This window comes from Hemiscyllium ocellatum, chromosome 12 (assembly GCF_020745735.1).
Source record: "Hemiscyllium ocellatum isolate sHemOce1 chromosome 12, sHemOce1.pat.X.cur, whole genome shotgun sequence".
Classification (NCBI taxonomy): domain Eukaryota; kingdom Metazoa; phylum Chordata; class Chondrichthyes; order Orectolobiformes; family Hemiscylliidae; genus Hemiscyllium; species Hemiscyllium ocellatum.
In genome coordinates this window covers 77,711,238-77,732,870 of record NC_083412.1, presented here as the reverse complement: position 1 = coordinate 77,732,870, position 21,633 = coordinate 77,711,238, and the positions used below count along the sequence as shown (strand labels likewise).

The 21,633-nt window shown below is 41.5% G+C and overlaps 2 protein-coding genes across 4 annotated transcripts in view; one reads left to right on the top strand and one right to left on the bottom strand.

The window, feature by feature from the left end:
* The window catches only part of gart (phosphoribosylglycinamide formyltransferase), a 39,383-nt gene extending 25,493 nt beyond the window's left edge, over positions 1–13,890 (bottom strand). Inside the window, exons 1-4 of one of the 2 annotated variants that reach the window (XM_060833742.1) lie at positions 13,822–13,890; positions 8,552–8,700; positions 5,897–5,992; positions 1,136–1,310 (exon numbers count right to left, since the gene is read on the bottom strand). In XM_060833742.1, coding sequence (XP_060689725.1) covers positions 1,136–1,310; positions 5,897–5,992; positions 8,552–8,696 — 416 coding nt within the window. In that variant the 5' untranslated portion in view covers positions 8,697–8,700; positions 13,822–13,890. Of the gene's footprint in view, positions 1–1,135; positions 1,311–5,896; positions 5,993–8,551; positions 8,701–11,661; positions 11,701–13,821 lie in introns of those variants that run through there. The other variant, XM_060833743.1, reaches the window with a different exon arrangement.
* A 4,386-nt stretch (positions 13,891–18,276) lies between these two features.
* On the top strand, positions 18,277–20,530 carry dnajc28 (DnaJ (Hsp40) homolog, subfamily C, member 28). 2 transcript variants are annotated; one of them, XM_060833745.1, is made up of 2 exons: positions 18,277–18,308; positions 18,504–20,530. In XM_060833745.1, exon 2 carries the CDS (start codon positions 18,579–18,581, stop codon positions 19,656–19,658), a length of 1,080 nt encoding a protein of 359 aa, XP_060689728.1. In that variant the 5' UTR covers positions 18,277–18,308; positions 18,504–18,578; the 3' UTR covers positions 19,659–20,530. The 2 variants fall into 2 exon arrangements, with proteins under 2 accessions (XP_060689728.1, XP_060689727.1); XM_060833744.1 differs by having other exon boundaries at positions 18,280–18,379.
* The last annotated feature ends 1,103 nt before the right edge of the window (positions 20,531–21,633 follow it).

Genomic DNA, 21,633 nt, shown 5'->3' with positions numbered 1-21,633 from the left:
CCCAGGGAAAAGACTTTGCCTATTTACCCTATCCATGCCCCTCATGATTTTATAAACCTCTGTAAGTTCACCGCTCAGCCTCCCAGCTCCAGGGAATACAGCCCCAGCCAGTTCAGCCTCTCCCTATAGTTCAGATCCTCCAACCCTGGCAACATCCTTGGAAATCTTTTCTGAACCTTTTCAAGTTTCACAACATCTTTCCAATAGGAAGGAGACCAGAATTGCACACAATACTCCAACAGTGGCCTAATTAATGTCCTGTACAGCCGCAACATGGCCTCCCAACTTCTGTACTCAATACCAATCAAGGAAAGCATACCAAGCGCCTTCTTCACTATCCTATCTACCTGTGACTCCACTTTCAAGGAGCTATGAACCTGCACTCCAAGGTCTCTTTGTTCAGCAATACTCCCTAGGACCTTACCATTAAGTGTATAAGTCCTGCTAAGATTTGCTTTCCCAAAATGCAGCACCTTGCATTTATCTGAATTAAACTCCATCTGCCACTTCTCAGCCCATTGGCCCATCTGGTCAAGATCCTGTTGTAATCTGAGGTAACCCTCTTCACTGTCCACCTCACCTCCAATTTTGGTGTCATCTACAAACTTACTAACTGTACCTCTTATGCTCACATCCAAATCATTTACGTAAATGACAAAAAGTTGAGGGCCCAGTACCAATCCTTGTGGCACTCCACTGGTCACAGGCCTCCAGTCTGAAAAACAACCCTCCACCACCACCCTCTGTCTTCTACCTTTGAGCCAGTTCTGTATCCAAATGGCGAGTTTTCCCTGTATTCCGTGAGATCTAACCTTGCTCACTAGTCTCTCATGGGGAACTTTCTTACAATTTGGGTTTCATCACAAATTGTATTTCATGAGTGGAAAAAACATAGAGGCAGATAAATCCAACTTTAATGTTGCAATTGAGATTTAGTTGCAAGTCAGGACTCAAGGACATTATCACTTAAAATATTCAGCTTTCGGTCTTGACATTTAGTGTGGAGCTGCAAACACTGAATTACAGAAGATCAGTCGTATATCACATCAATATTAATGGGAAGGCCTGCAACACGTTAGAACGAAACCTCAATATAATGACCACACTACTGTATATAGATGAACGTCCTGCTTACTGCTGGATGAAGCGACATGCTTCCTCAGGATCAGTGAAAGCTTTCCAACGAGCAGTAGGGATAGCATGTCGATCCAAGAATTCCTTAGCAAAATGCTTGCTAGCTTCCAATTGTGTTGCCTTTGCAGATGGACCAAAGCATCTCACTCCTGCAGCTGTCAGGTCATCAACAATCCCTGAAGAACATCAAGAGTTAGAAAGCCAACAGATGGCGAATGCTGCCAGACAGTTAAATTATTTGTTGTTTAAAATAGTCTTGAATGGTTTTCTGATCCTCATCTAAACTCGGATGCTGGAGAATACTGAAAGGGGAGAACTGGGCAGAAGGAAAATAATGTTTAAACTCAAACAAGATTCATCTCACACCCATCAATGACCAACTATTGATTAGAAATCCTGCATGATTCCCCCTATTCCAGGTGTTCACAAATATAGTCTTCACCTCAACTAGTAGTTGAGGTCTTGGGAATCATGACTATAAGCAACTGCCATTTTCCCATTTAAATCAAGATAAAAGCTGTAGTTTAGTCCTACAGAACATTTCTAATCCAAAACAATGCATTAAAGCATCATACCTTGTGAACTGAATTTTTTTTTATGGCTAAACTCCTGTTTTTCATGTGGAAAACCTTTCAACATAAAATGAATTTTAAAATTTACTGCAGAGGGAAAATGGTAATTTTCTTCTTGCTTTGCTGTCACTGCTTACCCTGCTTGGTGAAATTCTTCACGGACCGCTTGTCCCATGCTGACCACCCTGTTGCTGCCTCTCACTGATTCTCTCAAATTGCAGCCTCTGCCTCTCCCAGATTCACCCTCTCACCAGTCCTTAACCTTGCTGAACATGCCACTTGCCTCTTCACTTCTCTTGAGCCCTCGCTGAGAATGAGGGAGCTGTGGTGACACTAGCACCCTGGGGATATAACTGCAGGGAGATTATGAATTGTACCAACTCCGACACGATACTTCTGCAATACCAGGAATGTGCTTTCACAACAGCAGACTTCTGAATTTGCAAACTACATTTCACTTCTGTTCTGAGCACAGATAACATCTGAAGCCAGAGCTCCTGAGCTGTGAAAGTGCGGACTTGGAGGTATTAAAAATCCATATCTTCATTGCATTTGCATAGCCTGGGCCTTGGCATCACCCAAACTTCCTCAGGAGCAATATCACTGCAGTGCAAAATGACCATAATAATATAGGAGGAAACTCAGTCACTGGATTGAAGAAGCAAGTAACTTTAGTGACGGGAAACCCTGAGAAACAGTTATTAGGGATTAAAGTAATAGCCATATGGAAAAGCGGAGCAGCACAGTGGCCAGCACTGTTGCCTCACAGTGTCAGAGACCCAGGTTCGATTCCAGCCTCGGGTGACTGTGTGTAGAGTTTGCACATTCTCCCTGTGTTTGTGTCAGTTTCCTCCCACAGTCCAAAGATGTGCAGGTTAGGTAGGTTGGCTATGCTAAATTGCCCATAATGTCCAGCGATTGTACAGGCTAGGTGGATTAGCCATGGGAAATGGATAGTGTAGGGGGTTGGGTCCGGATGGATGCTCTTCAGAGGGTCATTGTGGACTCGATGGGCTGAATGGCCTGCTTCTACACAGTAAGGATTCTATGATTCCAAGTGTAGGCTGTTTCAGAACAGGCATCATTGATTTTTCATTGACAACCCCTAAGGAACACACTGCACTTTCTTCAATATCAAGTTCTGGGAGACAACATTAAATGTTACATCATGAATGACTAAAAGAAAAATTCTTTTTATCACAAATTCAGAAATAGATATAATTGGTAATCTGACTCAATTTTTGACAGGAAATCAGTATTGCATAAGTCAATGCCCAGCTTTTCTTATGGCAAGGATTGTGTCCTTGTGAGATTAAGCTGACTGAAGTTGCTGGCTCATCCATGAACTATAATACTCAGCTTAGTTGGGTTTATTCACTTGGATAGATATGATGGCAGGAGATTAGCAATGTAAACAAAAAAAAAATAGTCACACTAAACTGAAGTAAAATTAAATTGCAAACTTTTTACTTGGGAGGAAATGTGCAAAACAAAACCAAACTGGAAAGAATACATGATCATTACCATGCAAAACAATACAGGCAATTTTGTAAATATCTAGACTGAAATTAACACCAACTTTTCAGCATTGTAGACAGTGTTTTATACCTCCAAATAAAATTGCACCTATTATCTAAATCTAACAGTCAGAGTGAAAACAATATTGAACTGTCAAATACAAGCAGCTCTCTGAAGAAAACTTTATTAAAATCAGGGAATACCTTAATAATGATACACAATTGAACATTGCTGCAAGCCAAAGGAGTAAATAAGAGGCTCAAATCATGCTGACCTAGTGGGAGAAAGTGAGCGCTGAAGATGTGGAGATCAGAGTCGAAGTGAGTGGCGCTGAAAACGTACAGTTGGTTAGGCAGCATCCGTGGGCAGGAAGAGGCATTCCTGATGAAGAGCTGATGCTCAAAATGTCGATTCTCCGGCTCCTCAGATGCTGCCTAACCAGCTGTGCTTTTCTAGCACCACACTCTTCGACTCATCCTGACCTACTGCCTTGTTGAAACCATGCAACTGATCAGCTTTGTCTGAAGGTAACATCACTAATAATTAATCATAACATCTTCAACACAGCTGTATTATGTACAATGTGCGCTGTTGTACTGCTGGGCAGAGGAATGTGATTTCAACGCCAAACTCCAAGGTGTACAACCTAAACCAGGTCCTTCATCAAGAGGATGAGACAGAAAGAGAGAACTGCAGGGCTTATGCCCGAAACGTCGATTCTCCTGCTCCTTGGATACTGCCTGACCTGCTGCGCTTTTCCAGCAACACGTTTTTCAGCACATATTCCCTGCACCCCTATCTATCAATCAATCAAACTAGTGCAGTGGAGATTAACACTGAAATTTAATACCACACTCCCAAAGCAAGTTTGGTAGCAGGGAGCAATGTCTTTAACTGGGTGAGAGAAAGCTGGATGGGGGAACTATCCTAACAAGAAAAGCTAACGGATGGTTTGTGAAGCTGCCAATAGTGCCAGCTCTCACGGAAGGATCATATCCTAGCCGCCGCTGCTACCACTGTGATGGTGCTGTTGTTTGTGGCAGCGTTACTCATTGAATGACCCCAACGTCGATAAGTAAGATGCTGCCTTTGCTGCTGACTCCCCTGCAATCTTCCTCCTTTCCACACTGACCTGCAGCCCAAGTCTCTCGACAAGCCTGGGCCTCATGTTGGGTGTATTTCCTTCAGCAGCCATTCTCCTCCCTTGGCACTGCCAAACAACACACGTGGCTGTCCGGGAGAAGGACATTCACCCAAGGTCACTGATCCCAGAGAAAGCATTTTTTAAAAAAAGACTCTCGAGGCATGGGTGTCACTGGCTATGCAACAACTTCATTTCAAGTTGCCCTTGAGAAGATGGTGATGAGGTGCCTTTTTGAACCACTGCAGGCCATGTGCTCTAGGTAGACCCACAAAGCCATTAGGGAGGATAGCTGAGGATCTTGACCAAATGTCAGTTAAGGAACAGTGATGTATTTCCAATCCAAATGTCGAGTGACTAGGAGGTGGAACTTGCTAGTGGTGATGTTCCACTATGTCTGCTGCTTTTGTCCTTTTAGATGGTCAAGACCAAGGGCTTGGAAGATGCTGGCTTGAAGCCTTAGTGAATTTCTGAAGTACATCTTGTAGATAGTTGCAATAGTGTGTACTGAGTGTCAGTGGTGGAGGGAGTGGATGATGGTTGTTGTGGTGCCTTATTGGTCCTTAATTCAATAATTCTCAGAAGTAAATGATGCAGGAGTCTTGGCAGGTCTCCAGCCAGCAAACAAGACCTCCATTACTCTCCATCTACATTAATTTCCACATCAGGAATGGAGAAGAACGAAGGGAAAATCAGAAAATCAGCAGCTCGCTAGAAAACCTGACTAAACCAAAGTTCCTAGTACAAGTTTTTTAGATGAATGTGTTAAAAAAAATTCTTGAAACCCTTTAAAGTCGTGATCAAAGCCGGCAATGTAGGGCTTGGAGTTGTGTTGATGCAGGAAGACAATGGCAGAAATGGAAGGCCAGCTGGTTATTTTTCAAAGAAACTCACTATCCACAAGAGAAAATACTTCACAATCAAGAAAGATTTATTGAGTTTGGTACTGGCCTTACAACATTTTAATGTTTATGTTACTAACAATGCTTCACAGACGGTTGTTTACATGGACCACAATCCTCTCACCTTTTAAAGACAAAGGTATGATACTATGTTGTTGGAGTCTTATGTTTTAATTTACAAATTGTACATGTTGCGGATTGTAAAAAATGTTATTGCAGAGGTGTTATTTCAACCATTTTATGGATTACCATTACACAACTACATTTGTAGAGAGCTAGCTTTATTAAAAAGATCTAGGTCCTAAATTCATGCTATTAAACTCCAATGAACAAAACACTGCAGTTTTGGTAAAAAAAACACAAGAACTGCAGATGCTGTAAATCAGAAACAAAAACAAAAATTGCAGGCAAAGCTCAGTAGATTTAGCAGCATCTGTGGACAGAATGCAGGGTTAACATTTCGGGTCGAGCAACCCTTCCTCACAACACTATAGTTTTGATATTTTTCAGTTTAAAAAGAGCAAATCATTCATTCTTCACAAATCTAGTGATACAAATTTTAAACAAATCTCCTAAAGGTGTGGAAAATGATTATCTTGCGTAATAATCCCATGCGCCCTTTTGCTTACCAGCAGCAAGTGGAGCTTCTGGTCCAACCACCACCAGGCCAATGTTGTGATCTTTACAGTATTGAGCAAGAATTGTATGATTGCTGACAGAAACAGCTACAAGGAGAAGAAATACAAAAAAAATTGTGTCTCCAGTGCATGAAATCACCTTTTATCTTCACAGTTTACTAAAAGTAGAGTCATATTTCTACCCATCAGCTTCATTCAAGGGTTTTTAGCCTCAATCTTTGACATTAATGAAACTTGCATCAAAACATGACACCATTCCAGTCACACAAAACCAGAACATCGAGATATGTAGCAGATCATACCTTTCCCTTCTTTCTTTTATGTGTGAGACCCAGATACTTCAAAACTCACCACCTGGATTCCAGCATTTCTGATTTAGTGGCATTCAGTCAATCAACCATAATTTTTCAGTTTTAAACCAGAGGAATTAAAAAACGCGAGGCAAAAATTCAGTATCACCTGACAAAGATTTCATTAAAAGTAGTCGCTCTTTTTCTCCTGAAAATTTAAATTATTTCAAAAGGAGTCACTTACTGATTTACTCATTGGTCAACAGCAAAAAGGGCTAAACTAACTGAGATAAATATATTGCTACAGAGATTTCTAGTTAAGTTCAGGAGGCCAGGTGAACAATGTCAGTGTTTTGCAATCTTTAAATTTTAATAGATTAGATTGTTTTAAAAAAAAGGTGAAAGCCCGAAATCTGAAATTAAAGTCAGAAAATTTATTGATTTAGTCATGTCTGCTTCAAGCATAAACTCTCCTGACTTCGTGTATTAAACTCTTTAAAGATTTTGAATACTGTATTAATATTCTTAAAACTCCTTGTGAAGTTTTTCTTAATACATTCACAGGATGTGAGCATCACTGGCTAGGGCATCATTTATTCCCTTAAGAAGGTGCTGCTGATCCACATTCTTTGCTCACTGCAGTCCATGTGGTCTGGGTACACTCACCATGCAAAAAGCACATTCCAAGGTTTTGATACAGTGACAGTGAAAGAGTGGCAACGTCTGGGTGGGGTGGTGCTGGTAGTTGGAGCGGGTGGGGTGGTGCTGGTAGTTGGAGCGGGTGGGGAATGCAGGCAATGATGCCCCAGACATATACTGCCCATATTCATCTAGATGAGAAAGCTCAGAGGTTCGGAAGGTGCTGTTGAAGGAGCCCAGCTGAATAGCCTTGTGCACCCTGGAGAAGGTGCACACTGCTGCATTTGCAGTTCAATAGCAGAAGAAGTGAATGTCGAACATATTAGATGGAGCGTAAATCAAACAGTCTTCCTGATTTGTGTTGGCCTTCTTTGTGTGTGGCACAGGAAGAGGTTACTTGGCCTCGCTGGTCAGTGAGGGCTGAAAAATGTGCCATCCAGTCTCATCCCACTTACTCAATCCACAGAAAAATTAGTATTCTTAAGTGTTGTTGGAGCTGCACACATCCAGGCAAGGTGGACAGTATTCCATCACACTCTTGACTTGTGCTTTGTCGATAGTGGGCAGACTTTGGAGAGTTAGATGGCATGCATTAATCACTGCAGGATTCCCAATTTCCACCCTGCTTTCGTAACCATATTTATATGGCTCATCTGGATCAGTTTCTGATCCATGTTAAAAGCGAAGTATTCCGCAGTAGTACTGCCACTGTTTTCAGGGGTGATGGTTAGATTCTCTCTCATTGGTCATTGTCTGGTATTCATACGACTCAAGTGTTGCTTGCCTGGGAAGCAAGGCTGTGGTTCAGAACAAAGAACCAGCAGTATAGGTTTAATTCCCATTCTGGATATGATTAGATTAGATTAGACTTACAGTGTGGAAACAGGCCCTTCGGCCCAACAAGTCCACACCGACCCGCCGAAGCGCAACCCACCCATTACCCTACATTTACCCCTTACCTAACACTACGGGCAATTTAGCTTGGCCAATTCACCTAACCCGCACATCTTTGTGACTGTGGGAGGAAACCGGAGCACCCGGAGGAAACCCACGCAGACACGGGGAGAACGTGCAAACTCCACACAGTCAGTCACCTGAGTCGGGAATTGAACCCGGGTCTACAGGCGCTGTGAGGCAGCAGTGCTAACCACTGTGCCACCGTGCCACCCACTATGGGTGACTTGGTATCTATAACCTCAACCTGCTTCTGAGAGTAGAATGCAGAAGCAAACCAATCTTGATTAAATAAAATGCCTAGAAAATGGATCAGGATGAAGCACCAGAAGATAATAAGTCTAACATTTGCTTTCAATTGGAGCACACACAAAAGAATGAACAATGATTAAAACACAGTTTTATCTTGTTCAACATGGCTTAACATTGAAAGCTTTTTTACTGTATCAAGCATAAAACGTTGAAGGTCATGTCAAACTACTGATCCTTGATGAATGGATTTGTTATAAAGTACTGGTAAAAAACTATAACCCAAAATTCCATGCCAATATATTTAGGACCACCAATGGAAATGCTAAAAAACACAATCATACTGACCTTAAAGATTTCTCTATTGCTCGTCACAATTGGCCACAGCAATTTTTTTATGAATTAGTTGTGTACTCATTTTCAGTTTCTTGGTTATGATAATATGCACACTAAAACTATATAGTGTTAAACATATCACCTGAAACAGAATTAAGTTACAACAAGAACACCTCACCCGAATTGGAGATTTTTCCACTCTCAGCTGTTCCCGCATTCCCAGGAGCAACCAGAACCTGCAGTACATGTGGTGACTGGGCCAGCTTCCACGCCAGGGCATGTTCACGTCCCCCACTGCCAATAACAAGTACTCGCTCAGCCATGGTCCTAAACATAAAATAACCAGGTCCATTGCAACAGGTTGTTTTATTTTGAGCACACTATGACGCAGGACAAATCCAGCCATTTAGATCCACTGCACAGCTTATAAAACAAAAAAGGGCATCTTCCTTGTTCTTTGAGAGTGACAAATCAATTAATCAGCCCTTCACACACAATGACAAAATAACCAAGGTAAAGATCAAACATTCGTCAGCCAACATAGTTGTATTTACAATAAAATTAAACAAACTAACAAATAGCAACGCAATCGGAAAGGAAGACCGCATTTAACAACAAATAGCTTTGATAAAATATGTTTTAGACTCAATACGACAGCCCATAAAATAAAGAGGGATATTCAGTCGAAATGTAAACAGCAAAGAAACAAACTTCAGACAAGTTAATTAGAAACCAACCTCAATAAGCATGAGCTCTCAAATCTGACCTTTTAAAACAGCTCAAGATAAAGTAAGGTACTATCAATATTGTGTAAAAGAATGCAATGATACATTTCAAACTTTTCTTCAACTTTCACAATTTCTAACTAACTTAAACCAGATGGGCCACAAATTTACAAATGCAGATTGAAAAAATATCCCCAGACCACAGAATATACAGTTTTGTGAATAAAAAGGATGAACATAAAACACAATTTATTTCACAAGTCATGCAGGCGGACAGACCTCATGATCCACTTGTGACTCCCATCACTCAGTCTTTAATAAACCCTTATCAGAAGAATTAGCTCGGCCTGTTATACTATCTATGGCATGAGATTTTTAAAAAACTTTAAAATATATGGTCACAAAATAATTATCGACAAGTAAGGTCACTGGGTCCATCTTAATTCAATCAAGCAGAAAGACTCCTTACATTCAATGGTTTCTTAAACGTTCCAGCATAGAGCAATCTAGTCCATGGGACAATCACTCTGGGTGAAGACGTTTTTAAAATTTATCCTTACATTTATCCTTCACTAGTTTTAACCATATCGTTAAACAATGGTACACTATTCCCTCTCAATTTCCCCCCTCCATATTGAAGAGCCTAAATTTCTACTCTTTTATCACAAGTCAAACCTTTGACAGAAGCAAGCAGCCGTGGGCTCTTTCTATGCCCTAACTGGTGTTTCAATATCTATTATCTCTCGCCAATCAGTACCAGATACATTATTCAAGATAGTTGATTCCACCATCTGCAAATTTGATACTTTGCATTAAATCTCTGAACCTAAGATAACATATAGAACATTTTAAATCAAAACTTTACAAATTAAACAAGTAAATGTCAGTGCTTTTTGATGATGCAATTCACAGATAGATCAGTAATGCGTTAGGTGCAGACTTTGAACATCGGTGTTACATGTTGAAACCACCAACATCTTCTGTCATGGAATCATACATCTTAAGCAGGGCTATTTTCAGGTTGGCAGCTGTTATTAGTTGAGTTACATGGGGATCCATGCTGGGGCTCAACAACTTACAAACTATCATCGCTAAATTTGTTGATAATAGAAGTGGGATGAGATTGCAAACAACACCACCTCACATTGCAGAGCACCTTAACAGAATGAAAACACTCCTGTGACTGTAAGACATAGAAGCAGGAGCAGGCCATTCAGCCCATGAAGTCTGCTTCGCCATCCATTGAGATCAACGGCTGAACTGATAGTCAGCAATTTCACTTTCCTGCCTTTATCCAAAACCTTTGATATTCCTACTGATCAAAAAAATATCAACCCATCTCAGCCTGGAGTATACTTAACGATTTACCATTATAGTTCTTCACAGTACAGAATTCCATAGGCACTATGCTCAGAGAAGCAATTCCTCAACTTTGTCTTAAATGGGAGATTATTTATTCTGAGGGCCTCTAATCCTCGAGTCTCCCACAGGGGAAGCAACCTTTCCGTATTGAAACCTACAAAGATTCTTATGGGTACAATCAGGTTGCCTCTCAATCTTATAAACTCCCATGAGTACAGGCCCAATCTTTTCAACCTTTCCTCATAACATAATCCCTCGATACCCAGAAGCAACTGAGTGAATCTTCTCTGGACTGCCCTGCCAGGGTATTTGTTCTTAGAATAGTGGACCAAAACTGTTCAGACTACTCCAGCTTTGATCCGATTAGTGCCTTCTATAGTTTTCCCAACACACTCCTATTTTCATATGTCAATCTCTTTGAAATAAAGGCCAACATTCCATTTGCCTTTCCCTCTACTTCCTGACCTTGTACATTAGTTTTCTGTGATTTGTGCATGAGGACTCCCAATTCCCTCTGTTCTGTAGCTTTCTACAGTCTTTTCCCATTTAAAATAATATCCAACTCTTCTATTCTTCCTGCCAAAGGGCATAATATCACATTTACCCACATTACGTTCTACCTGCCAAGTCTTAGACCGGTTAAGCAAGTGGGCAACGTCCCTCTGCAGACTGTGTCATCCTCATTATTTGCCCTCCCACCAATTTCAATGTCACCTGCAAACTTGGCTGTGGCACATTCACTTTTCTTAGCTAAGGTTATTTATAAAGTATATAAATATATCGCATCAGCATTGACGCCTGCAACACTCCACATGTTACAGATTGCCATTTTCAAAACACCCCACTTATCCCAAGTATTTACCTTCTATTAACTAACTAACCCTCTATTCATGCTGTGAAATACCTTGGGATGCTATCAGACGAGATCTGACACCAAGCTGTACAAAGGACTATTCCAAGCTGTGTAAAGGACTATTCCAAAGCTTCGTCAAAAAGAGTAAACTTTTAAAGAGTCAAAAGAAGGTGGAGAAAAGAAGTTCCAGTGCTTAGAATTTGCACAGCTAACAGCATAAGATGGAAAGTTAAAAAAAAATCAAATTTCAATGAACAGAGAATTCTTGGAGGGTTGTACAGCTGGAGTTCACAGGAGTTGTTATGACCACTGCAGATGTACATTGATCATGCATTTTATGGAACTTACCGGTTTTCTGAGAGTACATTTAAAATATGTTTCCAGGGCCTTCTGTGTAATGTTCAGGCACACCCTCTTGACTAGAACAAGTGAACAGAGGTCCTATACCTCTATCACTATTCCAGAAGCTCTAGGGTCATGTCCCATTAGAGGAGTGGACAACCACAAAATAGTAGCATAGCCAATAGTAGATTTGCCAACATGCAAATCCTTGCAACATGTCTATGACAGACAATAAGAGCATGAGAGATTCATGGGCAACCACACTTGATGCACAGTACAGCCCCTCAAACTGCAGCCATTGGCTTCAGGGTAGTGACCTCTTCCAGGAAAAAAAACAACAATGGAGTCAAATTCAAGGACATGCTTTGTGTGCCTCATACAGAAAATCTAAGCTGATGAGAAGAAGTAACATTGAATGTTGTAATTACGGCAGAATACAGTGGATGCAGGAGATCTGAAATTAAACCAGAATGTGTTATAGAAACTCAACAGGTCTGGCAATATCTGTGGATGGAGAAACATGTTGCAAGGCCACTATAACTTCCACAGATCTGCAGTCAAAATTATTTCAGTTGGGAGGTGTACTTATTGAGTATAGTTTTTGTATCAATTTATGGGAGGCGAGCAGTGTGCTTTGGTAATATTAATTGCCGATCCCTAGTTGGCCTGAAGAAGGTGGTGATGCGCTACCTTCTTGAATTTCCACAGTCCTTGGGATGTAGGAAGACAGCTAATGCATAAGAGGTACACTAATGTCTTTTGAAAAAAAAATCTGCTGATACTGGAAATTGGAAACAAAAACAGAATTTGCTGGAAAATCTCAGCAGGTCTGGCAGCATCTGGGAAGAGAAATCAGAGTTAGTGTTTCAGCTTCAGTGACCCTTCTTCAGAACACTAATGTCTTTAGAACACTATTGTCTATATTTCCAAGTCAGAATTGATGATTGACTTGGAGGGGAACTTGAAAATGCTGGTACTCCAATAGATCTGCTGCCTTTGTCTTTCTAGGTGAAAGTAGTTGTGTGCCTGAAAGGCATTGTCTCAGAATCATTGGTGAATTTCTGTTGTGCATCTTGTGGACAGTACACACTGCAGTGACTGAGCATTGGTGGTGGAAGAATGTCTGTGGATGTGGTATCAATCAAGCAGTTGCTTGACCTGGATGGTGGCAAACTTCTTGAGTATTTTGGAGTTGCAGCCACCCAGGCAACTGGGGAGTATTCTATCATACTCCTGACTTGTGCCTTTTACCTGATGGCCTGTGCTTAAGGAAAGTACATCTGGGAGAGTTGGTCTAGTAGGCAAGGGGAAATAAGTTAGACAGTTGCCTTTTAAGAATTTATTAACTCCACTTCAACAAAAATCTGAAGAAAAAAATCATCCTAAGTAATAAGTGAAAGTTTTTTTAAACCTCCCCTTCAAATTCTTACTACTCATTACTCACATCACTAACCAGTAAAGCAATAACATGGTGTACCTTATTATAACCCTTCTCAATAATCTTGAACATCTTTTAAAACTGACAGAAGTCAAATTAGACAAGTTATCTTTTATTTTCACCACTCCAGTGAAAAGTACCTCTCATAACTACAACCTTGGTAGCCCTGTTAACATCCCAGTAAATCAGTAATTTCCTCATGAAGGACTTATGCCTGAAGCGTCGATTCTCCTGCTCCTCAAATGCTGCCTGACCTATTGCATTTTCCCAGCACCACACACTTTCACTCTGATCTCCTGCATCAGCAATCCTCACTTTCTCCCAGTAAATCAATGTTGGCACTTTGCACTGTTTTATGAATTTTCATATTACTAGGTTCCACTGAAAACATTAGTAAATAAGACCCATGCATGAGCAATTCTAGCGCTGCAACAAAGGAACAGAGTTCAAGGCACCATAACTACAACATTAAGTCTTGCAAAACAGCAAACTTCAAGGCTCGCTACTGAATTAGCCAACCCCCACTTTCTGCACAGTCTTCTTTACACGAGCTGTACTACTTCTTACTGCTGGCACGAATAAACAGGAATGGAACACATTAAAGTCAAATCTGATAGCTAGCTGTTCACAATCTCGCCTACTGAAGATTTGTGAAATGTAACAATAAAACACGTGCTTGTAACAGGAAGCAAAATCAATTTTAAAAAGTACAAGCTGCATATACTCACGTGGATGGCGCTGCCTGCAAAGGCGTAAGAATGACTGAACTGTAAACTCTCAACACAGCGAATCATCAAGGCTTCAAACTGAATGGTGGGAGGTTTCGCTCCATACGGCACGGGAGCATTTTTTAAAATTACTTTGTTAACTTCGTGACCTGAATAATGAAGGAAAATAAAAGCAATACTTGCAAAGCAAACTTACTTTTAATTCCAGAAAAAGTGGGTTTTGTTTAAGAATTTGGTTATGAGCAGAAGGGATTATGGGTTTTGTAGTTTCTAATTTGCTCTTATTTGGCCAGAGTGCAGAGCAGAGACCAAGTTATTTACGAGCATATTGCTCCGTAATAAAATCAGAATACTGCGGATGGTGGAAATCTGAACTCAAGCACAGAGAATGCTGCAGAAACTCAGCAGCATCTGTAAAAGAGCAACAGATCTAAAAATCTAAAAAAAAGAGTTAATGTTTCAAATGTAGTATGACTTCTAATCTGCTATGCCAACTAAGTTTCACCATCATTCTCTATGTTACTTTGTAATGCAGCAACGTGATCAACGTAGACGGAAGGAATTTTGGTTTTGAATTTGTGCTGGGTTCGAAATGTTCAACTGTAATTTTTTGGTAGATAAGCAGCTAAGATATATATCATTGAAAAGGATATGTGTGCAAATCTCAAGAGGGGTGAATAAGTACAATATTCCAAATTGCCTCCTGTATTGAATGATTGCTCTGTTTCTAATGGTTAGCAACTCAGTCCAGTACAAGTTGTTTCAGACAATATTTCACTTTTGGTTTTGTGGTTCAATAAGTTCATTGGAAGTTGCACTGGGCCCAGTTGTTCAGTGATTAGATTAGATGAGATTCCCTATGGAAACAGGCCTTTCAGCCCAATCAGTCCACACTGACTCTCCAAAGAGTAATCTACTCAGACCTATTTCCCTCTCACTAATGCACCTAACACTACGGGCAATTTAGCATGGCAAATTCACCTGACCTGCACATCTTTGGACTGTGGGAGGAAACCGGAGTACCCGGAGGAAACCCACACAGACACGGAGGGAATGTGCAAACTCCACACAGGGGTCGCCCAAGGCTGGAACCAAATCTGGGACCCTGGTGCTGTGAGGCAGCAGTGTTAACCACTGAGCCACCGTGCCACCTCGGCTTTTGAATAAGAAAGTGGTTTAGAGTGTATTAAAGAAATTGTGGGCTGTGCATGATTATCTTAAATATAATTTGAACTGATTGTTCTAATGGGAACATTTTTGTAATTGTTCTTTTTGCACCTTCTTTAATGCCCTCTACTTGTGCTGCCATCCTTGGCTTGATTCTTTCTGAAATCAGTGTGCAGGTTCCTCCTGTGCCTCTTTTGAACTCCTCCCATGCACCCAACAAGGTCACTCATTGCTGCCATTTTAAGCATAGTAACTCTGAGTACCCTAATCTGTTCTTACAGGAACATGGGAACAGAAATAGACAATTTACTTCAAGATTGCTTCACTAATGAATAAGATTGAGGTTGGTCTGTGGTCCATGTTCCAATTCTATTCTGGTTCTTCCCCACAACTCTTTCTCCAGTACATTGATGACATAATCAGCGCTGCTTCCCTGTCTCATTCAGAATTTTAAAAAAATATCAATTTCATTTCCAATTTCCACCCTGTGCTCACTTTCACCCAATCCATCTCCTCCATTTCCTTTCAAAGAGTGTGGTGTTGGATAAGCACAGCCAGTCAGGCAGCATCCAAGGAGCAGGACAGTTGATGTTTCGAGCATAAGCTCTTCATCAGGAGCACAGGTAACTGTCCGGTGGAAAAGTCGAGTTTGAGCCAGTGTGGTACAGTGCCATTCGCATTGGTGAGATCCAGTAAGGACTCATAATGGTGATGGCATCGGTGGAGGCACAATGGCACCAAAGAATGGCAAATTTCATTCCAGTGTCACACCCAGCTTTCTGGGCACCATTCCATTTTCCCAGTTTTTCTATCTCTATTGCATCTGTTCTGATGATGCCATGTACCACAATAGGACCTCAGGAATGTCCACCTTTTTCTTCAACAGAGGATTCTCCGCCACCATGGTTGGCAGGTCTCTAAGCCATGTCCAATCCATCTTCCAGACTTTTTCCCTCCTACCTTCTCCTCCCACCCACAAGGTTCCCTTGGGTCCTTATTTTCACCTCACTAGCATCAGAAGCTCCTATATCCGCCACATCCAGTGGGATGCCACTGACAGACACATATTTCCCTCCCCTCCCTCGTCAGCCTTCTGCAGTGACCATTCCCTCCAGGACACCTTGGTCTATTCTTTCTTGTCCACTCTGAACACATCCCCATAACTCCATGGCACCTTCTCTTGCAACTATGGAAGGTGCAAAGCCTACCCATTTATCTCCTCCTTCCTCACTATCCAGGGCCCCAAGTATACCTTCCAGGCAAAGTAGTGATTCACGTGCACTTCACTCAATCTAGCCTACTGTATTTGTGGAACATGTACCTTCTGGTAAGATGGTGGTGGAATAAGGTTTCTGAACACAGGCTTGTCCACTCTGCTTTTTTTTCTTTGCTTTCTTTCCTCTTTTAAATTTCTTTTCTTTGTTATTTTCTTTACTTCTTGTTGAAGAGCTTGGTTGCGGCAATGGCAATTGGCACCAGCAAATAGGCCCAGCATAGACTCATGGTGGCAGAGGCAGGGAGAGTTTGGTTCCCAGTGGCTTCTGAATCGACGAGCTGGGCCTAGGGCAGACTCATGGCTCCTGCAGCAGAGACGAGTTTGGGCCCACTACCAGTCCCTGCAGCATTGGCAGTGGCTACATCAGTGAGTTGGGCTCAAAAACAAGCTCATGGCGGCGGTGGAGTAGAGTTTGGGCTGGTGTGGTACCTGGCAGATTGGTGGCATCTGCATTGGTAAGATCCAGCAAGGACCCAGTATGGCGAAGGCATTGGTGGAAGCAAGATGGTGCCAAAGAGTGGCAATTTTCTTTCCAAGAAGGACTGTAAGGTTGAACACTTTTTCTTTATTTTTCTGCCTCAATATTCAATGTTTTGGTTTATTTTTCTGTGCTTTAAGATGGTGCCAGAGTGGCGACACTATAATACCTTACACCACATTTTGTAACAAAATACATTAGGCAATAAATAATTCAAACCAAATCTAAAATGACATGAGCTTCAATTGCCTGCCACTTCAATAGATCACCATGTTCCCTGGCCAGTATTTCTGTCCTGGGCTTGCTGCAGTGCTCCAGCAACGTTCAGCACAAGCTGGAGTAACAGCATCTCATCTTCCACTTGGAGACACTGCAGCTTTCAGGAGTCTTCCACTGCAGCCTATTGAGTTCAACAATTTTAGGGTCTGAACACCTGCTTCCATTTCCTTTACCCACTCCTACACCACAAGCCTGTCATGACATGGGCCATTTTCACCCACTCTTCGTCCTATGTATCAGTTTTTCTCCTTTCCTGGCTATCAGAGTAAAAAAGTGTGGTGCTGGAAAAGCACGGCCAGTCAGGCAGCATCCGAGGAGCAGCAGAGTCACTGTTTCGAGTATAGGCTCTTCATCAGAATGATCTCTAGCATCTGCAGTCCTCACTTTCTCCTTTCCTGGCCATCAGCGAATTCTTTGTCTTCCTAACTGACTTTCTCTCTCTCTATGCCATCTCCACCACACTGCTCACTCCTTCCCCCCCCCATCCCATATAAAATACCACCTTTTTCTAGCTACTATCAGTTATGAAAAAAGATCACTGTTCTCAAAACTTTAACTGCTTTCTCCCCATGGATGCTGCTGGACCTGCTTAGTTTCTCCAGCAATTTCTGGAATTGCCCATAACCCTTGTCTATCAAGAACCTAAGGCTGCCATAAATACATTCAATGAGCCTCTCTTTCTTGGGGAAGAGAATTTCACATACAAATGACCGTCCTCCCCCACACCTCCCAGAGCGAAAAAAAAGACTCCCTTAAACGGGAGAGTTCTTTTCTCTTAAACTGTATCTCTTAGTTCTAGTCTCTATTACCTGAGCTTGCCTCTTTCTCTGGGTTCCTCTCTAAGTTTACCTTGTCCGTGAGACCCAGTAGACGGCTGACCACACAATTTCTCCGCCTGGTCCACAGTTGAGCTAACATTCTTGATAGTTCTCTCTCCTGAAATAAAGTCTCTTTCTCCTGATGCAACATCTGCAGTATTTTGCATTGATTCATTTTTAAAACTTATTTTTCTCGTTCCTGACAACACCTGGATTTTGCACCCAAGCACTTGCCAATGGGTTTTGTTTCCTGCTGAAGCGTTTTCATTTAAACTTCTACCACTCCGTTCTGGAACAATTTAGATTCGAAAGCCCGCAGTTTTACTGCATCAATCACTTCACCATCTCTCCCAGTTGAGAGCGCTCTACCTGGAGTTTTCAAGAAGTGTTTTTGAAGAGCAAAACTACAGCTCCCAGGATTCACTATCCACAACAGACATGGCACCGAGCTGAGGGCCAGAAACACAAGGTGATTTCAGAGCTTGCTTTCATAGCTGAGTTTCCCGACACTGTTCTCAACATCTGCTGAATGCTTTTGGAGTAGGTCAACAGCTTTGTTTAATGTGACAGACAAATCTCATTCATTGCTGGTACGACATGTACTCAATCCTGTCCTGTAAATCCCAGAAAGGAATGCAATGTTTCTTTTTTCTCTCTCTCTTAGGTGCAAGTTGAAGTGGTCCCCTGCGGTGTCCCAGTTCCCCATACGGTATTAGACATCAATCAGTGCGGCGACAATATGCTAACAGCGAAGAGAAATTGTGTTGTCACCTGCAGTGGAAGCGTTAGGATGCTTTCCGGTTACAAACCCATGAGCAAAAGCCTCCAAGACTGCTACCGCCTGCTCAATGTACAGGAGAACTGCAGCCATGACGAAGTGAAGGAGGCTTACCTCAAACTGGTAAAGTTGCACCATCCGGACAGTAGTTCTGGGGCAGATCCTCGAAAATTCATCCAGGTGAAAGAAGCTTACAAGGCTGTAGTCAAACATATAGCCGAGAAAAGAAAGGCAAAGTCTGATGAAAGATCAGACGACGAGGAAGAACCATCCAAATATGTGGCACCTCAACATAGACAGTACCTTAGCTTCGAAGGCATTGGCATCGGGACGCCAAGTCAGCGAGAGAAACAGTACAGAAAATTTCGGATGAACCGTGCCACGGAGCAGGTCCTGGACTACAGAAAGCAGAAGCTACAAGATCCAGAGCTTGAGAACACTATGATGGTGAAAGATGTCCAGCAGAGCCGGAAAATAAAGATAACCCAAGCAGTGGAACGACTGGTGGAAGATCTCATCCAAGAATCAATGGCCAAAGGTGAATTTGATAATCTAAGTGGTAAAGGGAAGCCACTGCAAAAGTTTTCGCAGTACCCATACATTGATCCCATGACTCATAACCTGAATAGGATACTCATAGAAAACGGGTATCAACCAGAATGGATTGTCCAGCAGAAAGAAATAAAACAAACTATAGAGAAGCTCAGGAATGATATGGTAGGCTATCGAAGAAAGCTTGGTGAGTCCCTGACCCTCTCCAACCAGAAACAGTGGAATCTAAAATGTGAGCAGTTCAGAGACGATATTAAGCAACTTAATAAAATGGTAGATCGTTTCAATTTAATTGTCCCTCTACTGAACAGGCAGATGTTGCACTTCAATCCAGAGAAGGAGCTTGCTGTCATATTGAAAGAATACAGCGTATTATTGGAAGCAAGCAATGCCACTTCAGAGATTGTGGAAGAATCAGCTGAGAGAACTGGCACATCAGTATATGGGAAAAACAGCCTGTTTTCTTGGATCAAACTTTTTCTAAAATAAGGACTTAAGAAGTGAACTATTAGCACCTTTAGTGATCAGAATGCCAAAGATTTGTCATTAGATGTTAATATGCCTGTTTAATTATAACTATAATGTGTATGGGAAAACATATCAGTTACAACAGGAAGAGGTCATTTGGCCTTCCAAGCTTGCTTCCTCATTCCTGTACTTAGCTCTGGCATTAGCTCATGACTCACCTGGAGCTCAGTCCCATTGCTTATGTTAGCTCTATACCATTTGATACCTTTACCTAATAAAAGACTGATAACAATCTGATTCGTGAAAACTCTAGTTGCACCCTGAGATGTTTATAGGGGAATAGAGTTCATGTTTTTAACAGACATTTGTGTGAAAGTGGTTCGGAAAATTCCTTCCTAAATACCTGCCTCAAAACACGTGGATATTTTCTTCTTCAGCCTTTCCAGGGTTGTTATTGGAGCAAGTGGGATTTGAAACCAGGCTTCCTTGTTTAGAGGTAGAGAGGCTGTATTATGCAAACTCATTCTTGATATACCCACCTGTATAACAGTTTCTCAGTAGCTACCATTTTGGTCAAGTTGGTTCTTGTCTGTTCATGAATGATTTTCACAGCACTGTTTAATTAACTTATAAAGTTTCTGTGCCCTTGAATATGATGTTACCAAGAAAAAACAGCTTGTTTTTGGTAATGGGTTGTTAGTAATTATTGTTGCAATTTTATTGTCTGATGGGTTGGTGTGAAGCATTCAAAGTGCCACTAAGTGGAAATCTATTTTAGTCTGTTTTTTTAAGTAGTTGATTCACAAAATGGAACTGTAGGAATTTCACTGTTAACAATGCATATTTTGTTGCACAATAACATGTTATATAAAATCTCAGGCTCAGATTTCATTCCTGGAAATACTTTTATTCAGTACATAATCCCTTGTGACATTTTGCACATTGTAACTGAATAAAGTTGAATACATCAATCACGATCTAAGGCTTACAACTTTTATAGGAAAAGTATTAATGTTGCCTTCCAGTAGGGCTATGCTGTTGTTGTACTCTAGTTAATTGAAACTGAAAATGTGTTGCTGGAAAAACGCAGTAGGTCAGGCAGCAGGTGTGCTGCCTGACCTGCTGCGCTTTTCCAGCAACACATTTTCAGCTCTGATCTCCAGCTGTTGCCTGACCTGCTGCACTTTTCCAGCATCACATTTTCACCTCTGATCTCCAGCTACTGCTTGACCTGCTGCACTTTTCCAGCAACACATTTTCAGCTCTGATCTCCAGCATCTGCAGTCCTCACTTTCTTCTAGTTAATTAAAAGGCAAGGATGGAACTACTAATGGAGGCCAGCAAAAGATCCATGGTGAAATTAGTATATTTTGCAACAATAATTCTTTAAATCCCCATCTTCTATGTTATCCTTCCTATATCATTCATTTAATACATTCACATTCCTTTCGTCCCTCTTGTATCTTCCCCATCCCTTACCTTTTCCCATGCTATCCTATCCACTATTCTCAGCCATTCCTCCTGTGTATTCCAACTCCATGTCATGTCCATGTTCCCTTCCCATTCCTGATCCACTCTAGCTGATGTTTTATTGTTCAGGTAGCCTCATATTGCCATTTCTAAAATCTTTGTAACATGGCTCAACTTCATCCCTGTCTTAGATTATCTGCTAAAACCTACATTCATGCCTTGTCTTTTCCAATGCACCCCAGCTGGTCTCCTACATTCTATATTCTGTCAACTGAAAGTCGAGAAGCCTACGATCTGTCTTAATCTGGAATACACCCAGCTCTCATCATGTTATTGCCAATCTATGCTGACTCCTGATTAAGCCATGCCTTCTTAAAATAAAATTCTCCCTGGGTGTCTCTGGAGAAGGAGCATGCTGAGGCCACCAATATCCTGAAGTTTTCAGGGAGAGGTGGGTGTCGCAGGGAGTGGAGTGTATTATTTCCCCCTCCAACTCTTATTTTGATTTAATCCCTGCCCTCCCCTT

Coding starts and splice junctions, on each gene's coding strand:
- dnajc28 (XM_060833745.1), top strand. CDS start 18,579: ATGCTAACAGCGAAGAGAAATTGTGTTGTCACCTGCAGTGGAAGCGTT.